General features: G+C 48.5%; 1 protein-coding gene across 1 annotated transcript in view; it reads right to left on the bottom strand.

Annotated features, from left to right (window-relative positions):
* CFAP96 (cilia and flagella associated protein 96) overlaps positions 1–19,835 on the bottom strand; it is a 195,437-nt gene that overhangs the window by 119,712 nt on the left and 55,890 nt on the right. The window contains exon 2 of the mRNA XM_069199730.1: positions 2,195–2,386. Coding sequence (XP_069055831.1) covers positions 2,195–2,291 — 97 coding nt within the window. The 5' untranslated portion in view covers positions 2,292–2,386. The remainder of the gene's footprint in view (positions 1–2,194; positions 2,387–19,835) is intronic.

Raw genomic sequence — 19,835 nt, 5'->3', positions numbered from 1 at the left:
ATAGTTTACTAAGCTAGCTAGAACTTGAGCCACAATACTCAGAATGGAAGTCCCGCCTTCTGTTGTTGGTGGGTCTGGCGAGTTCTCTGCATACCCTAAACCTGAAAAAAGAGAAAAGAAGAGGTCTGACTGGTTACTCTCTCCTCACTTTAAAAAAACAAGTCCATAGCTTCTAGAAAAAAAGACACTACAGATTGGAAGACACCAATTTGAGTTTCAATCTCAGCAGAGGAAAACATTTCCACCACATACATCCGCTTTTCAACAAAAAAGAAGTCCAAAAAGTCAGCATCCTGAGGGCCTAGAAAGCAAGCTGCAACACACATCATCCTTCATCTGCATAGGAAGAAGAAGATGTAGAAATCCCATCAAACTCTAAGCCATATAAAACCCTATCAGAGAGTTACTTGCATGGGCATTCTTTACCCACCCAAGGGGAGAGAAGAACCCTAATGAATGTAAGGTGTCATGCAAATAATGCAACCAATTGTTGCAGAGAGGACACCCAGGCCTTTACTCATTTGGAAGAACTGGCCTCATCAACCAACTATGTGCTTCATACCCAATTGACTATTCTTAACCTGAGATTGAGCATCAGGGTCAGGAGGGCTAAGAACAAGCTCCTCCAGAAGGTCTTCAGGTACATGAGGAGTATTAAGATCAATGTCAGACCATTTTTTTCAAATTATTGCAGAGAAAGCAAGAAAATAATATACTCTTGCAAATATATCAGAAGAGTTGTCTCTTCACTGATGAATAGGCACTTGAAAAGGTACCATTAGAGCTTTTTAAAAAGTTAAAAATATTAAAAGGTTTGCAAATATGTTGCATTAAAACATTTTTAACCAATTCTCTGAAACATAACAGTTAAAAATAAAAAATAAAATGCTTAAAAATGCATTCCTAGAAGGACGGAAATAAACAAAAGAAAAAACTAAAATGAAAATATAAAACGATAAAATAACAGGTTTCATAAAAAACTGAAAAACACACCAAAAAATACATTTTATCAATCATGTTGGGTTGTGAGTCAACCCAATTAGAAGACTGACGTAGCACCCAATCCTTCCTGAAGGTTGCTGAAGGCTGTGCATTGCAGAGGTTAGCTGCCTGCAGTGGGATGGACACAACTGGTAGAACAGCCAAAGGTCATGCACAGCAGAGGTTGGCGCGTGCCCAGCTGGATGGGCCCTGTTAGCCAACCCCACTGCTCATGACCAAAGGCAGTGTGCTTCAGGGACTGGCTGGGATGGGTTGGACTCAGCATCTTGCCAAAAGTCAGTCCCTGCACCCAGCCCTTGTGGTCAGTGCCCGATGTGCATGACCAAAGACCATGCACACCAGGGCTTGGCTACCTGCGGCAGGTAAAGAGTAGGGCTTTGGCTGCAGGCTACACCCTGAAGTGAAATACCTGAAATAAGATTTTAAAAAAATCCCTGAAATTCACTGAAAAAACAAACCTTAAAGTCACATTGTGGTTAGCTTTGCTTAAAAGACCTTAACATACGTTAAGAAAAACTCGGAAATTCACTGAAAAACACAGTTATAGTATAGGGCTACAAACCAAAACATAAAAATCATTGAAATTTGCTGGTTGTGGTTAGATAAACTAATCATAACTCACACCTCAATCATGCTCTGCTTATGACCTCATATAGGATATCACTCATTACATGCTAAATTACATCATTGATGACATCTCAAATTACTTTATAGATGGCATCAATAATCAGGTTTTGTTTTGTAACCATAACTTCTATCTTAAGTGTATTTTTCCAATATATATTTACAATGCTATTATAAAAGATGTTATAGAAAAGTAATTTTGGCAAAAGATGTTTTACAAAACAATTTTATCACATTTACTCTTTCATAGATATAATAAAAAACACAACCGGTACTTGCATATTCGACCGAATGTTTTGAAGATTTCCTCTTCCTAAAGCAAATGAGTCGCTTTAGCTGAGACCTGCTTCACAGCACAGGTGTGCCAAGACGAGTGAATTAGGCTTTAACACAACATGACGCTCAGGCAACTCACACTTAGCAATGGATGTGAGTTGACGCAATCATTATGCTGGCTAAGAGACTACACTGAATAATCTTATATTTCGCAATTATAAAAAACAACCTATACAGGCTACAATAAATTATGTCACATGGCAGATTGTACAAAGAAGATGATTGTGCTTACTGTTATAGGTTGTGACATATGTATCTCCAATGCTGGTATAACCCATCTCACTGAAGAGACCAATCCTCTCCATGTCGGTCTTCCCTTCTCCAGGCATGGTTTGTCGATAATGTACCAACTAACTCAAGCAAGAAATTTAGTGGCTGTTTCTTATTTTCCTTTTATGCGTCGTCCTCCTCATAATACAGGCACCTAAGGGCGTTCAACATATTTTGTCACATAAGATATAGTAATACATTTAGATCACTACAAAGTGTGTCACTTTACTAAAAGATGTTAAGGCAATGTAAAATGTGCTTTGAAAATGTAAATAATTTCTTAAACAATCATTATTTACAATTCAGGTGAATATGTGTTCTATAACAAGATAGCACTCCGCTGCATGTTGGCTAGGTCTGCATTATACAAATGCTACATACATTGATTATTGTGTCAACAACCATAAATTTGGCAACTGATTAGAGAATGCAAGCACGCAGTGAAAACAAATCAAGTTAAACTGCAAATTCTTGAATCAGTGGGTGCAGCCACTCTATTCAAAAGGTTAACATGTTTTATGGGCATTATAGAAGGAGTGATGTCATTATTGAATCAATTGCACCACACACATGGTCATCTCACGCCCTAGACTAACATCTGCTACCACGAACTAGAGACAATTAAATTCCTACAAAGTGCTCTGGGAGTGTAATAAATATTGAGCATTGGTATTGCAATTGTTAGAAATTGAATGAGTGTGGGTCAGTCCACAGGCTGTGACATCCTGTATTAAGAATCCTAGGGAACTTAGGTAGTGGAGTCAGAAACAGCTGTATAAAAATGTTAACAGGTATGGAGGAGCCAAGATGGCCGCCTGAGCGATGCTGTCAGCACGAACTCCAAAACGCTGCAACACAGTGGCCCCCTCAAGCCTGACCACCTGATTGTGAAGGTACAGCAGATCCCTAATTTGTTGGGCTGCCCTACCTGGATTGTTTTGATTGTCAAAACCATTCTGAACAAAGATGGAGGAGGAGTGTCCGAGCCCACAGGGATTGGCCTGGCTGCTGCACCGGCTAACCCAGTGAACCTTGCGCTGTGGGAGGAGGAGTAGGACGCAGCTCTACCTGGCTGGCATCTTGTTTCTCTCTAATCAGATGGCCTGGCAAGGAGCCCTGCAGCGTGCTGCTCCTTTGCGGCTGGTGCCAAGGGGGCGGCCTGGATAAGGGCTCACCCAGACCCTGAACTGCACCCCAGGGGGAGGTAGGGGTATTAGACTGTAGGAAAGCGCACACACACACAAAATCACATTTGAGTATTTTAATGATGGGCACCATGCTGAAATATGGAGCCCAGGGAGAGCAGGTTGGGAGTTTTAAGGCTGCTGATGAATGTTATAATAAAGGCAGGATAGTTCATGCAGAGAGAGCAGAGAATAAGGTATGTTGCTGTAGTTCTGTGAAAGGAAGGGTGCTGTTCTCTGAGAAAGTGGTGCACAGATATAATCATAGTAAGGCCACTCATAAGGATATGGGAGGGCAACCAAGGAGGTGCACAAATCTTTCCCCATGACCACCTTTTTTGCAAAGCAGCAGTCCAGGTGCCTCAACATGTAAGAGGGGGTGATGCATGCAGCACCAGAAATAGGCAGACAATTGAGGAGGATTTAGCTACAAAGCTCAGAGTGAGGTTAACCGAGATACCCGTATGATGAGATCCAAGAGAGGTGCCCACCTAAAAAACACCAATTTGAAACAATTAACCATTGAAGGACCAAAGCAATTTGGGGGAAAATAAATGAAATGGCTGCAGTCCTGCGAAAAGATATGGAAAGGATCAGTGGTTGCTACAAAGACCTTACAAATTCTGTGGCTGGCCTAGAAAACGCAGTTGGGAACTACGTGACTCAACTGACCAAAATGAGTAAAGCAATTAATCCTCACAAGCAAAAGCTAGTGGACCTGGAAGACAGATCACAGAGAAACAATGTGTGCATTTTTGGAGTCCTTGAGGGAGTACTATCAAACAGTATCTTGAGCAAATATTGCCAGATCTACTAAAGAACTTGGGGCCAGATGTACAAAACTTTTTGCATGTTGCAAACAGCGAATTTTGCTGTTTGCGACTTGCAAAAAGCATATCGCGATGCACAATCCCCGTTTTGCGATTCAGTAACCTGGTTACCGATTTGCAAAACGGGACTGCGAGTTGCAATTAGGAAGGGGTGTTCCCCTTCCTAATTGCGAGTCACAGCGCGATGTTGTATTGTTTTGTGACCGCGAACTCAGTCGCAAAACAATCGCAGTTAGCACCCATTTCAAATGGGTGCTAACCCATTCGCAAAAGGGAAGGGGTCCCCATGGGACCCCTTGCCCTTTGTGAATGGCATTGAAAACATTTTTTCAGAGCAGGCATGGACCACTGCCTGCTCTGAAAAAATGAAACGAAAACGTTTCATTTTTTAGTTTTGTAATACATCTCGTTTTCCTTTGAGGAAAACGGGCTGCATTACAACAAAAAAAAAACTGCTTTATTTAAAAGCAGTCACAGACATGGTGGTCTGCTGTCTCCAGCAGGCCACCATCCCTGTGAGTGCAGCGAGTCTCAAGCGGATCGCAAATTGCGACCCACCTCATTAATGTTAATGAGGTGTGCCTTTGCGACCCCCTTGCGAGTCACAGATGGTGTCAGGGACACCATCCTACATTCTGAATTGCGACTAGCAAATTGCGAGTCTCTCTGACTCACAATTTGCGAGTCGAAATTCAGACTCTATTTACATCTGGGCCTTAGATTGTACAGAGGTACTGGAAATAAAAAGGGCACACAGAGCCCCTGTGAGGAAATCTCACCAGCAGCACCGCCCTGAATGATTATGATGTGTATGCACTGCTACAGAGACAAAATTAGAATACTAATGGTGGCGCAACAGCTGGGAACGTTGGAATACAATGTCAACCATATATCTTTCTACCCAGACAATGGTGTTGAAACTTGAACAAGGCAGAGAACATTAGAGAAAGCACAACCGTAGGGTGCAAATTAAAGATACTATGTACGTTGGTACTGCCAGCATGCTTGCAGATTGCTGTGAAAATCAAATGACAATATTTTGAAAACCTCAAAGACAGAAACTCTATTGAGAACCTGGGTCCGATAGATTGACATAAGATATAAACCCAGAGTGTACTTATGGGTAATTTCAGACAGTACTTAACTAATGCTGATACTGATTTGCACAGAGCAGGGAGCCATTACAGTACAAATGTTCAATAATGAGTATAGAGGTGGAGCATCATAACCAGATAAGTGGTAACAGTAACTGCAGGCTCCAGGAAGAGAAAGTGGTTGTGGTGATCGGTGGCATGCAGACAGAGAGGCGCTTCTAATCTGGGGGATCGAACTGAGTCCTAGCACATATTGTGTCATTTATGCGGACAATGCTCTCATATACTTCAGAAAGACAAAATATTTGGCTTGAATCTTGCTGCAAGCCGTAACTGAATTTGGTTAGCCCACTCCTGCGAGTAAGTTGTATTGCAACTGAGATATGGATCCCTGCAACTTGCTTTTTTTACTGCTAGTTGGGAGGGAGACCGAGGAATAGAGCTGGTAAGTTGTCCACTTTGTATTGTTCCCACTGAATCAGTTGTACATGTTTTCGTTTTCTGTCCCGCATACATGTGTATTATGAGGAAATGGATCTTACCCCTTTGCCGGAATCCAGAGGTTAGGGCACACAGAGAGGCACTGAGGATTTTATTATCAGACACTGGAAAATGGTTGGTCTTTGCAGTCTCCATGTTTTTGTGTGACATGTGGAGATTCAGACATAGAAAGATCTCTCCTGGAGGGGCTTTGAACCAATGTTTTTCAGCCTACCCACCTCGATTGTGCTCATCTTCTTGTCATTTTAATTATTATTGTCTGGATTTGAGTATGGATTTTTTTTATATTGTATCTGCAGCTATTTTATTGCAGGCTTTATCTTAATATTTTACTTATTGTGAGCTGGACGAACTTTGATGGCAAATTGACAAATAAAGTTGTTGTTTGCTGAGTACTTGGGGAGGTTTCTGGTCTCTACGTTACTTGCTTGAAGTCTAAATTGTTCCCACTGGAGCAGCTTAGGAAAATACCAGCCCAACATCTACCTAAGGTGGGTTTGCCTTAGGTGACAGATAGTTTCATATATCTTGGAATATGTGTCACGCATGACAAGGCACCAGGTTATAAACTGACTATTGGTAGGGTAATGGATGGCCTCCAAACATCTATTAAATACCTTCAGTTACCCCTGATGAGGAAGGTGGTATTGGCGAAAATGGTCTTCCTGTCATGTTCTCTGTTTCTTTTGTAGGGAGCTAGGTTTGAAAATACTAGCAAGACCTATCCAGAATTGAACAAATTGCTGATGGAATTGTTATGGGCAGACAAGAGCAGGGTTAAATTGTAGTTGAAGCGAGAAGAGGCTGGGGTGGAGATCCCTGATCTGAAACTTTATTATATAGCTGCTCATGTGCAGCATGCAATGCATTGGCTAGATGGAGATGAGAACTGGGAGAAGAGATGACTCAAGGGAACACATATGAGCATTTCACTCAACGCTCTTTTGATGAGGGGTAGGAGGATACCACCAACCATGTCATTTTTAATGAAGTAAATTTGTCTCATCTGTATCCAGGTGGTGAGACAGATCATACGCAGAGCTCCATACACACCTGACATGCGTATTTGGACCTTGCGCCCGTCTGCACAAATAGCTCAATCAATGGCCACACATAAATGGCAGCGGGGTAGCTACAAGTCCTTACTGCATCTTTATCCGAATGGTAGATTCTTAACTATAGCAGAACTATGTGAGGCCTATGGAATTGGGGCGGGACAATTTTTAAAATATACTGAGATTTCAGCTACTGCCAGACTCTGATGATTTTGTTAACTCCGACTGGTTGCAGGAAATTGATTACTCATTTATATAGCAGGCTTCCCTCTGATAAATCTGAGGGGTTATTAAAGATACACAAGACGCACTGGGAGAACCTTTTCCAGAAAAAGACTGGCATAGAATACACATGGGAGCTAAACAGGTGTCAACTAATGCCCACTTTAAACTTATATAGTAGAATTACGTATACTTGATGTACCTGACCCCAATGACATTGTATACATTATTTCCCAGCCACGACTCTAGATGCCCCAGATGTCTTAGGGAGAGAGCTGATGTTCCCCAGCTTACGTATGAATGCCCTATGATAAAAACCTTCTGGTTGGGGGACTGGAGTGGAACGTCAAATTGGTGGTTGACCTCTGAAAGAGCTCTGGGCCCCTCTGTCATCCGCCACCATCAGCCGCGGTCACATCTGCACGGGCAGGAGATCCGAATGATGTCTCCACTGCCAATGTGCATTTTAATGAGGCTTATCGTTGCCTCGGCTCCCAAGTGACAACGTGCGTCTGGATCACAGACGAAGCCCAAGATGGTGGACCCGGGCCATGATTAGCACACTGACCAGCGCAGCCGACCACGGCGCCACAGAGATGTGACAGCCCGATGTGTGGCGCTGCCAGAATGCCAACAAGTGTTGAGACTGCGGTGGTGGAGGCGGGCGGGAGCCCGAACTCTCTGACCGAGGCCTGGTCAAATCCACAGGTACAAGCTCTGGCCCCCTCCAGGCTTAGCACGGTGTGGAGATGGGTGCGGGGTGCTGGTCCCGTCCTATCGCTGCCAGGTGCACGGTACACTCTCTGACTGGCTCTGGCGCCCCCGCTCCATTTTCTTTCCCGCAACCCAGGGCCAACTTACAGACACTTTGAGCCCTGAGATCACAGCCTCACGCCAGCTCGGAGGGTCTTGCTGGCACAACCCTCGCAATAACTGGAGGTGATGGCCTACATCAGACTGATGGTGGGACATGCTGCGGACCTTCTGTGGTGCAGTGACGCCCTGCAGGGGCGTCCACCACATGACCCGGTCCCTCTGCAGGAATGAGTTCACCAGCGGCAGGCCCACAGGGCCTAGGGGGAGAGGGATAATTATTGGATCTAGTGTGCCCTGTGTACAGGCTGAGAGCTGCAGGCGGGCTGATCTGGCAGAGGCCTTCCGTCACTTTCCTCGTTTTCCTGTGGGGCGCCCCTTCCTCTGCTGCTTTGGGCTGCTGGTGCCTTAGGAGGATTTAATGAAACAGTGAACATCAACACACACCGCACCCCTGGCCCCCTCCACTGGGAACTCAAACTGGGACTTGGAACTGTTGGAGGGAAGCGTTTCCCCCGAATGTACACACCGTCTACTGCTACACCCTGCACAGCATTGCTCACAGACATCGGATCTATTGCGCCTCATGGGGGGGTGCCTGCTCTACCTCCTAAGTTCTTCAGGGCTAAGTGGTGCCTGCAGTGGGAATCGAACTGAGTGGAATAGTTGGGAACTCCACTTTTTATCCTTTCCTAGACTGGGGACACAGGGCTCCATTCTCCTCTCTGCAAAATACTGGAGCAAATCCAGAGCCCACCGTCTGCCTCCTATATGGGCCGCTGAGGTCAGAAGAGCTTTGTGGGTCACCATTAACCCAACTAACTATCTCTGAACCACACCAGGGACCAGATTTCTAGCACTAAGGACCCTTGCTGCCACTTCAGTGGACTGCTGCCCATCAGGTGACGACCTTCGGTGTGGTGGGCTACCTGGACTATTACTTACTGTGCCTATCGGGGCCTTGTGCTCTTACCCAATTCTGCACTGCTACTGTTCAGTGTTGGCGGTCAGACTAGTGCTCGGCTGCTCGTGCTACTGCAATGCCCCAGTAAGCGGGCTGAGATTCTACGTGCAGAGATTATCCGATTGTGCAGCAACATGGGAAAGGATAGGGCCACAAAGCCACCCCGCCTCCCAAACACACAGTGACCAATTCACCATTCCAACGAGAGCATCAGGAGGGGAGACACTCAACAAAGGTGCAATATCTGAAGGTGACCGTGACAAATTCCTCCAAGCTATCCGTTCCTCGCAATCCGTAGTTGAGTCAAAAATAGAGAAGATGGGGTGCTCCTCCACCAGGACTTGAGCAATGCCGTTGGCGGTAATACAGGAGCAGAGGGACGCCGCTCTACAGTGGAAGATAAAGTTGCTGATTTCAAGACCAAAGTGGCTTGCCTCCACAACCGTACAAATGAACTCCACCACCGCGCTGAGGATACTGAAAATTGCTCCTGCTGCAACAATTTGCTCTTTGCAGGCTTCCCAGAGGATGTGGAGCGCTGCCATGCTGCTGAATTCCTTGAAGAATGGCTGAAATCCTAGATGCCTGCAGACAAACTCTCTCCCTATTTTGCAATAGAACGGCCCCTCAGAGCCGCTCACCACTAAACCTTCTCCAGTTGCCCACCGAAGGCTTATGATAGCAAGATTCTTCAATTTCTTCAAATTCTTCAAGCCTGCATCTTGAGAGAGGCCAGATCACACTCCAAAATTCTGATTTTCCTGGATTGCACCTGTGAGGTCCAAGCTTGTAGGTCATAATAAGCTGTTAAACATTAAGTCTCTCAAACTCTCATACATGCTCCTGTTTCCTGCACGACTCAAAGTTATACTCAAAGACAAATCTCACTTTTTCAAAACCCCAGAGTTGGCTTGGGAATGGCTCATGGAGGAGAAGCAACTGTTCCACCCATCTCGTTCCTCCCCCCCCACTAGATCACCAAACGTCGGCTCGCGGATCACAGTCAACTCTGCGCAGGAAAAGGACATGCACTCACTCTCGACCTAGGCAGCTTAACACCAGAAATTTGTCCTCATCCCCCAGCTCGAGTTCTTCAACAATGAAACTGCACCAAAGATCAGAGCCACCTTTGGATGCTGGAGGAGGCACTCTGGATGCAAGCCACACGTAAGATTGATTAACTACATTAAGACTGGCCTAGGCTGGGGACCAGGTGGAAAACAGATCCCGTAGGCCACGACAGAGCACTTCAACCCTGCCCATGCCGACGCCAGCACTGCATTGCATCAATCCTACTATCTGGAGGGGTCCACCACTCCACACAGTTCCAAGACATGTTGGTTTTGAGTTGGGGTATACATTCAGGGGCGACAGATGCTTCTTGGGGGGAATGATTGGGGTGGGGTCACTTGGGGGGATAGGGATTTCTATGGAAAAAGTTTTTGTGGCCTTGGTTTATCGTTTGTTCCTGTTTCCCTTTATCCATAGGTTGTCACACTGACCGGACATCGTCTGACTGACAGTGTGTCCCATTTATTCACCTGTCTCCATGAGGGGCTGGTACTTGATTTTTCTTATAAGGCTAAGTGAACCTTTACTCCCGCCCATACTGGCATTTCACGTTCCGCCATGACTCTCTACAGTGTACTGTCGTGGAATGTTAATGGTCTCTTAAATAAGATCAAGCGTTCTCACCATCTCCTACCCTTCATCTTGATGTTACAAGAAACCCATTTAATGGGTACTAGATGTCCATTTCTACATTGTCACAGGTATGATAGAGTCTACCATGCTAGGTTCACCAGAGAATCTTAGTCCCAGTGTGGTGATCCTTTTACGTCAGGCCTTCCCTTAGTTGTGACTCCATCCTGGTCCAATCCTCAGGATCAGTACATCGCCCTTGTAGGCAGAGTGGAGGGACGTTCACTGAACCTCTTGTGCATTTATGCTCCGCTTCCTTTATAACCACACTGCTTGAAGTTGTAGTACACCTGCCACCAGGCTCTACCCTTATAGGGGGTGACTTTAGCGCCATCACTGCGCCTGCCAGAGACTCCACCAGTCCCCATCAGGCATTCGCCGTAACAGAGCACGGTCTCTCCACAAATGGGCAACCACTCTGGGCCTCTGTGATATATGGAGGATTTGGCACCCCTGACTGCGACAATACACTCACACCTCAGCAGCACACCACACACATGCATGCATTGACATGTTCTTTATGCTGGCCCCAGATGTTCCCTTTGTGTCACATGAGCAGATCCTCCACATGGATTCTCTAACAATGCCCCAATACTACTTTGTTTTGGAGACTCCGGTACAGCCCGCCGGCCAATGTGGCGACAACGCCTGGCATCTTCAAGATAAGACTTACATCCATGCAGTAAGGCAAGAAATCACGCAATACGTTCAGCTCAATGCCGGATCTGTGCAGTCAGCGGATGTTTGTTGGGCAGCATGTAAGGTTACTGTCAGGGGGCACACAATAAATCTTCTTAGGCATACAGAGGAAGCATGGCACTAGTGGGTCGCACAGCTTGAAGCTAGAGCTCTCTACCTCCAAACACACCTTCCCAATGCCATGCACAGCGCCACAACCAGACAGTTATCACCGATTCAGGAGGAGATCTGGCACCTTTTTCTGTAGGCCGTGAAACACTTTTCTCTAGAGGCTATGAAACAAATCTGGCGCATTTCGGCGGTATAGGTCTATGAATGGGGAGATAAAAACGAGAAGCTGCTAGTGACCCGGTCTTTTGCCAGTAGGGTTACCCCGATATAAAAGATAGTGGTGGCCTGGCCCATCATACTTTACCAGCCATCGCCCAGGCCTTTGCTGATTACTACGTGTCACTTTACGCAGCTTACCCACGACCTGTAGCTGAACTAATTGCACCTATTCTAGACGAGGTGCCACTGGCCCACCTATCTGACATTGCGCGCCAGGAGTTAGAGAAATCCCTCACTGCGGAGGGGGTTGGTGAGGCCATCACAATGATGGCGCCTTGTAAAACATCTGCCCCAAATGTTTATCCCATGGAATTTTACACCAAATATAGAGAATTTCTTACTTCCCATTTGCTAAGTCTCTACAGAGAAGCGATAAAAGTTGGTTCATTCCCAAGCGACCTAGATCAAGCAATGACAGTAGTTATACCCAAGACACTACCTCCATCAACGTCTTGCTTGGACTATTGCTCCATTTCCCTTTTCAACAGGGAGGTAAAAATATTAGCAGCCATTCTAGCCTCACATCTGAAACGGGTCCTCCGGTCCCTACTCCATCCAGACCAATGCAGCTTTATGCCAGCCAGGAGCACATGACATTGCTTGAGTTGCCTTCACCTGGCGCTGGCACATCGTCATGTCTTTTGCCCCAACTAGCTTTGCTATTAATAGATTTTGAGAAAGCATTTGATACCGTAGACTGGAGGAACCTGGCAAGAGTGCTTGAGCTGCCAGGCTTCGGACTGCACTTTCGAGGTCTGGTCCAAATCCTCTACTCTAACCAGACAGATAGAGAACAAATCAATGGGAGGGTCTCCGATGAGTTCCCGATATGGCGAGGGACCGGCCAAGGTTGTCTCTTATCCCCCCTCCTTTTTGCGCTAGCTATTGAACCCCTCGTGAGGCTTGTACGCTGCGGTGCACAGCTACAGGGATGGGAGTATGAAGACTGCATAGCCCTTTATGCCAACAACATTCTCCTATGTTTAGCAAATCCGGCTGCCAGTGGCCCCATTGCCTGAAACTCCTGCAATTCTTTGCAGAGGCTTCGGGACTGACCGTCAATCTGGCAATATCCGTGTTAGTCCCACCCGCTCCCTGAGCAGACAGTGTGGATTGGCAAATGACTATTCCATAACGCCACCTCAGTTTTAGATACTTGCATTGAATCTGGAACTGGCATGGTCCCTTAACATCGCCCCTCCAACTCGTAAGGTCAAGGAGGACGTGAGGAAGCGGCAAACTCTTCCATTCAATGTTCAGGGGAGAATAGCGCTGTATAAAATAATGATTTTACTGTGATGTCTTTATATCCTGCAAAATTTCCCACATGCAATTTCCCACAATTCGTTTTTGGAGATAGATTCCATTGGTATTGCCTTCCTTTGACACAACTCCAAGCCACAGCTGGCATTTCGGACCTGCCAACACGCCCATACGACAGTAGACTAGCATAACCAACCTGTTCTTGTACGGGACTTCAATGACTGGCTTAGCGGCAGGTGGTCCAATCCAGCTTATAATTTGGAGCTCCACACACTAGGTTTTCCCCGAATCCTGGTGATGCTCTATGGTGACACAGTTCTAACCACACTCCCAGAGGTGACCCGTCGGTATTTAATTGGTGGAGGGCAGACCACAGTGGTCCAGACTCACTCAACAAACTCTCTTATGGCGTGGTACATGGCTGAGGGAGGTGGCATTACTGGAGGGGTTTGGTTGCTGGGACACTATCAGGATTACGCTCTTGGGGGATGTGTAGAAGGGTAACCATATGGCTTCCTTTCAAGAGCTTCAACAGGCTTATTCTTTGTTGAGGACGGAGTTCCACAAATACTTGTAACTGAGACACGCGCTCAGGGTGCATGTTCCCTCTGGCACCTTGATCCTGTTACGACTCTGTCGTCCCATTTCTAGAGGGCGCTGTAAGGGGACTGTCGGAAGCCTGGGAATCACCTTGAACACTTATCTAGAGTCCCTTGCTGACTCCCATTTGTTTCTCTTTTCGCCATGGTATACGTTTGCAGTATTACATTTGCTTCTTGGGACTGCAAATCCCATAATGCACAGCCTGGTAGTCAGGAAAGCCTGGATTCTATTTCCCATTGTTTTCTATGGGAAAAGTCCAATTGCTCCTTTTCACCTGACCCTTTCCTCCAGGACTTGTGAGTGTCTGAAACTACACACACCTGAGACCTCTCCTATGCAACCCAGTCATGTGATTCTACATGGGGTATTACAGACCCTTTATCGGATGGAGTTCTAGTTTTGTTCCTGTTCTGTTCCAGTTTGAACCTGTTTCCAGTTTCTCTGCTCTGCTCCCGATTGTTCCAGCCAGAGTCTGCTCCCTATCTCTTAGCCTTGTATCTGTTTGTTTCTTCCAGAGCCTGCTCCCTTTTTGTCCGTCCTGTTCCTGCCTTGTTTCAGCCTGAACCTGCTCTCTGTTCCCTAGTCCTGTTTACTGCTTATTCCTACTCCCTGTATTCCAGCCCTATTCTTGTTTAGTCCAGCCAGAGCCTGCTCTCTGTTTCCCATTCCTGTCTCTGTTTGTTCCAGCCAGAAGTTTGCGCTCTGTTTTCCAGTCCTATTCCTGCCTTTGCTTCAGCCTGAGCCTGTTCCCAGTTCCTGCCTCTGCCTCTTAGTTTGTTCCTTCTGTTTCTGTTTCCTCTCGGTATCTGTGTCTGGTAAGTGTTCTATCAGTCTTCACCAGTGAATAAGTGACCTCCTTTGTACTGCGGTTGGCTCCTGGTTTCCAGGAGGCAACTCCAGCCCCCATCCTTGTCTAGTGTTATACGTTGTCTTTCATGCCTAACAGTGACAGTGTGCCATTGTTGTTTTTCCAGGAATCCCCACTGTGTTTCCGGCTGGAGGCACAAGAGCTTGTCTTGTGTATGTAAGTACTATCCTTGTTTGTGCTCTAGGGTCCAGAGACAGAATGACTTCTGCTGCCTTCTTTCTATGGGGCTGACAGGGTGACTATCTGTAAGAGTCCTGATCAGACCCGCCCGAAACCGTGACAGATCCAGAGTTCAGCCCGGTAGAGGCGAAAGTCATAAATCGGAGCATTAGGCAAAGAGAGGATGTCCCAAATTTATCGCACATTGATTATTAACACTCCAAATGCATTGACGATCCTTGGAATTCGATGGGAGGGGGCATGGTCTGGCCACGTAGGAAGATGGGCGCCTGAAGGAACAGCTCTGTGGAGTGGCGGGACTGCTGGAACCGGTGGGGGGAGGGATGCGAAGGCGTGGGACCTCTTTCACTGACGCCGGAGGAGAGAGCGGAGGGCGCCGCTGCGGAGGGGCGAATCCCGGGGGTGGGACAGGCCTATAGCCCCATGAACCCTGGCACTGCAAAATCGCGGCCTGCAGCGCAACCCCGGACAGCGGTCTCCCGCATTCGACGGCCTTGGCACTGCCCCCGAAGGGGCCAGAAACGGAATCGGCACTGGGATGCCCTGCCCCGGCCCTGCCGCGCTGTCATTATTACGCTGCCCACGACAGGAGTTGGAGCGGCACCCTCCCACGCCCCATACAATCTGCATCATTTTATCTGGTGCCGCCCCGCAGTGCTCAGAGTGGGGCCGGCACCGGGAGCCTAGACACGTGGCACAGTGAGTCTGGAGGCTGGTTGCGCCTCCACCTGGGGTTTTACTTTAGTTTTCCTCCAGCCGCCCCACCCTTTCCCACTGGGAGGGCTCCTTCCTTCCTTCCCTTGGCATTGCCGGAGCCCTCCTAACTAACTAACCCGTGCCATACAGGACAGGCCCACCCGACAACAAGGAGGTGAGGGTCTGCAGCCGGGCTGAGGGGACGGCCCTTCTTCTTTTTCTCTTTTTTTTTTCTTCTCTTCCCCCATTCCAGCACGGGAGGCCCATCTCATCTCATCAGAGCTTGCGCGCTCACTGGAGAGGACATCCCTCCGCACTGTCAGCGTCACCCATGGGACCTTGGCCACGTGGCCCCCATCGGAGCAGGATTTGGCATCGGGGGTGAGGATTGAGGGTCGTTTTTTGGAGCCAGAGCGGAGCCCTACTACCACAGGTGGAGATTGGACGGCCTATTGTGGTAACATTGCCCTTTCTGCTCCCCTGCCCTCCCCCATTTGCCACTTTGACCTTTGGAGGGTATGCTGGCCTTGTTGGAACCCTTTCACCTTAAACACTGGCCACCGCACTTGACCACTTACCTTCCTCCCTCCCACCATCACTGAGCGCACCGGGAGGAAAGGGGTGCAACAATCACAGTTAGGAACAGATCCACGTCTGACTGGGCCACATGTGAGTACTGCCTCACGGGATTCTCGTACCCCCGAGTTCAGAAGAACGAACTCCCTCTGTGTGCATATCCCTACAGGAACAAACTTCTCACTGGATTGAACTTTTTTTTTTCTTCCTCTCCTTCTCTGTGGGAACGGACTATGCCACAAGCTCCACCTGTTGTGTGACAAATACCAGGTACCTGGCTCAACGGGTGGAGACCCTTCATTTCTTCCCCCCTTCATCATCCTGGTACGTAGACTTCGACCTCCTTTACTCGCGAAGGAAGACTGTTTGTGTCCCTGGCTTCTTCCGACATCGCATTTAGACTCATTGGCGAGGCCAGAGATGCCAGGCGGCAGGTCGTCAGCCAAGAACTGAGGCAAACCAGCGAGGCAGCTGCTCTTCTCTTTGGCCTTACTTCACTCAAAGACATCATCCCCCTCCCCGGTGGTCCAACGGCCTGCCCAGACCCATACCACGTCGGACACAGCTCAGGAGCCCACCATGGATCGTATCCTCCAGGAGATATCGGCGGTGGGTCGCAGGTTGGAAAGGATGGACAATACCATGGCCTCATTGATGGCAGAAACAAAATCCATCCGTCTGGACATCGCCGGTTTCCAGTCCCGCGTGCTGGGGCTGGAACAAAGGGTGACCATGGTGGAAGCCCAAGCTGCCACCTCCCGGGATCAAGACCAGGAACTCCTGTGCCTTCGAAGCAAGCTGAACGACTTAGAAGACAGGAGCCGGAGGGACAAGGTTCGTGTCCTAGGGTTCCCCAAAGCGATCAAGGGTGAGGATATGCACTCGTTCTTACAGGAGACGCTGCCCAAACTCACGGGCATAACCTTTGACTCTCCCCTGGAGTTCCAAACGGCTCATAGGCTCGGTCCCAAGAGGCCCAAGAGGCTCAACACGAACGTTCGTCCCCGGCCGATCATAGCCTGCCTCCTCCGTCATACGCAAGCCCGACAGCTCATACAAAGAGCACGCACGCATGAGCCCTGTCAAATGGATGGCCAGGAGATCCGGATATCAGCTGACTTTTCCAAGGAAACCAGTGAGCGTAGGAGGGCATTCTTGGCCATCCGTCCCAGGCTACGTAAGATGGAGGAGAAATATGGCCTGTTCGAACCGTCGAGAATGTGGGCCATGAAAAACGGTGTGTCCCAAGACTTCTGCGACCCGGAGGACCTGTGATCTTTCCTGGATAGCCTGCTACCTATGGACACCTCTGCCCCGTCTCCACCTCGAGATTCACCTGCAACGGACCAGAATGCACAGACTTAAAGTCCCGCCCCAGGAGGGTCGGGATCGGAGCGCCACCCAGCAGCCCCCTACCCCAGAGGGCGAGACTTAGAGCGACTCCTGAACAGCCATGATGACAGAGGGCAGGCGCTACATGCGGTGGCACTCCACACTCAAGTGGCGTACAGACACAAGTCTTGCTCCCCTCTGAAACCCCCTGGGGACACGTCTTGATCTTGTTGTTTCTGCTGGACCTTGGAACAGTATGGGGATGGAGGCTCCTGACACTCCTGGATCTTGACCAACAGACACTTCGCTGCTCTGATGGCCGGATGAGTATCGATTCACTTTGCTGTATAATGTTGGTTGTGTATTTGTAATAGTGCCACAACGTTCTTTGGTGGGCCTCATAGATACACCAAACAAGTTTATAGGGTTGCCCATCCCCAGTCTGGACAGTTGGTACTCTAGACCTTGTGCCCTCTGTGGTATTGGTAACCCCTCGTTCTGTAGGTTTGCTAGTTAATCTGTTAGCCTATCTTGCATTAACAATGGGCTTTTCGTTTGATTGTTTGATACATACATATACCTTGAGTGATTACGGGATGTGGGCCGATGTAGCTATGTTTATTTGGTCACGCTATGTACTTCTCCCTTGCCCCCTCTCTGCTCCCGCGCTCTGCTCCGCTCCGCCCTCTCCCTTCCTCCCCTTTTTTCCACCTCCCCCCTGGGGTATATGGGGCAGCATCCTTGCTATAGTGGCCCCTCAGTGCTCCTTCCCTCCTTCTCCCCCCCTGCCACTGGGGGGCCTGCTGGGCTCGCCGTGGCGCTCTCAGACACGCTAACCCTCCCGTGGCATTTAGCGGTGCTGACTCTTGCCGGAAGCTATTGTGTAGAGAGACTCTGCTCCCTAGGCCTTGGGACGTCCACGCTAACAGGCGGGAATGGTTCTGCGCCGCGCTCCCCCCCTCCCCTGGCTGCTGTCCAGCTGGGCAGGCGTAAGGGCTATTAGGGTTCAGGCACAGACCCGCAGATTACAGTTTAGGACCTTTGGGGCTCTTGTTTTGCTCCAACCTTTTCTTCCTCTCTTCCTTTCCCTTCTTCCCCCCACATTTCTCCCCTCCCCCCCTACTCTTGGACTAGCTTTGTTATTGCTGTAATATAAGCTTCATTTTGTCTTGTTTTTCCTCTCCCCCTCCCCTGTTCTGCGTCTTCTCTTCTCCTCCCCTTCTCCTTCTCTTTCTCCTTCCCTTCACTTACTCTCTGTCTCCCTCCCTCTTGTTCCCTTCCTTCCTGGTTTCTTCCTTAACTTCAATCCCTTCTCCACCTCCACCTCGACCCCTTTTCCTTTCCTTTCTACCTCCCTCTCTATTCCTACCTTCCGAACTACTACATACTAATCTTCCCCTTCCCCCTCTCTTCTCGACGGCTGCAACCCCTTGGACTCTGCACCACCTTCTCGCCTAACACCGCCTCGCACCTCCCCCCCACCCGTCACTCCCCCGGCCTTTTATTACACAGGCCTTAACTCCCCCCCCCCCCAATCTGCTCCTCCATTTCCTGCATACCACCCACCCTAGCCGCTTCCTCTAGCCCTCCTTCATGGCTGGACACTCGCCTTTCTCCCCCGCCCACTGAGGGTTGTCTATTGGAACGTCCACGGCCCCACCCATTTCATCAAAAGGAAGAAAATACTCTCATACCTCAATACTAAGCGGGCTGATATCGCTCTCCTTCAGGAGACCCATCTGAACAGCATTGAATCTCATAAACTACAGCAGGACTGGGTGGGGACAGTGTTGTCCAGTTGCAGCCCTCCCCCCCCCCCTAGATGCTGAAGGCAGTGTGTCATGAAAATGCAGCGTTGCGATCTTACTACGGAAAAGTCTACCTCATACTGTCATTAAATCATGGACCGACCCGGAGGGACGGTACATGTTTGCTAAACTGAAACTAGGGGGCTCTTCAATTTGTGTAGGCTCTGTGTACGCCCCAACTGGCTCGAAGAGACAATTCTTTCTCTGCATCAATCGCCTCTTGACGGGGATAGGGGCTACCCAACACATTAGTGGGGGAGACTGGAACCTAGCCCAAGATGCGATACTTGATAGAACTGGACTTTTGGATATCACTAATAAGAGACAGGGCCTTACAATCTGATGTTATGCAAGATAACGGTCTAGTAGACCTCTGGAGGCTGACACATCCGGCAGATAGGGAATACACCTTTTTATCCGCAGTCCACGGTACTCAGTCTTGACTGGACTATTTTCTTATCTCACACTTTATCATGGCACTCGCACAGGACACTCGCATATTAAACGGAGGGCTGTCGGACCACTCCTCGATCCTTTTGGTTATCCAGTTGGGCCTGATGTCCCCTGGGTGCAAACCATGGCGATTCGCTCTCCATCGCTACCGAACCCCTCAGGGGAAGGCGCAGTTACAGGAGCATGCATCTACTTACATCCAAGAAAATGTCGGCTCAGTGTCATCCAATAGGGTTACGTGGGTGGCGGTGAAGGTGACAATACAAGGCCACATGATGCGTGATGCCGCGCTGGCAAATATGGACAGGAAAGCGCGAAAATTGATCCTAGAAACTGACATCAAGAACTTGGCGCGCCAATATACAGATCACCCCTCCCGCTCCATCCATAGGCAACTTGAGAGAGCCCAAATGGCTTTGAAAGAACTCTTT

The sequence above is a fragment of the Pleurodeles waltl genome, chromosome 1_2, assembly GCF_031143425.1.
Source record: "Pleurodeles waltl isolate 20211129_DDA chromosome 1_2, aPleWal1.hap1.20221129, whole genome shotgun sequence".
NCBI classification, from domain to species: Eukaryota; Metazoa; Chordata; class Amphibia; order Caudata; family Salamandridae; genus Pleurodeles; species Pleurodeles waltl.
The sequence above is the reverse complement of the archived record's forward strand: the minus strand, read 5'-3'. Positions and strand labels throughout refer to the sequence as shown.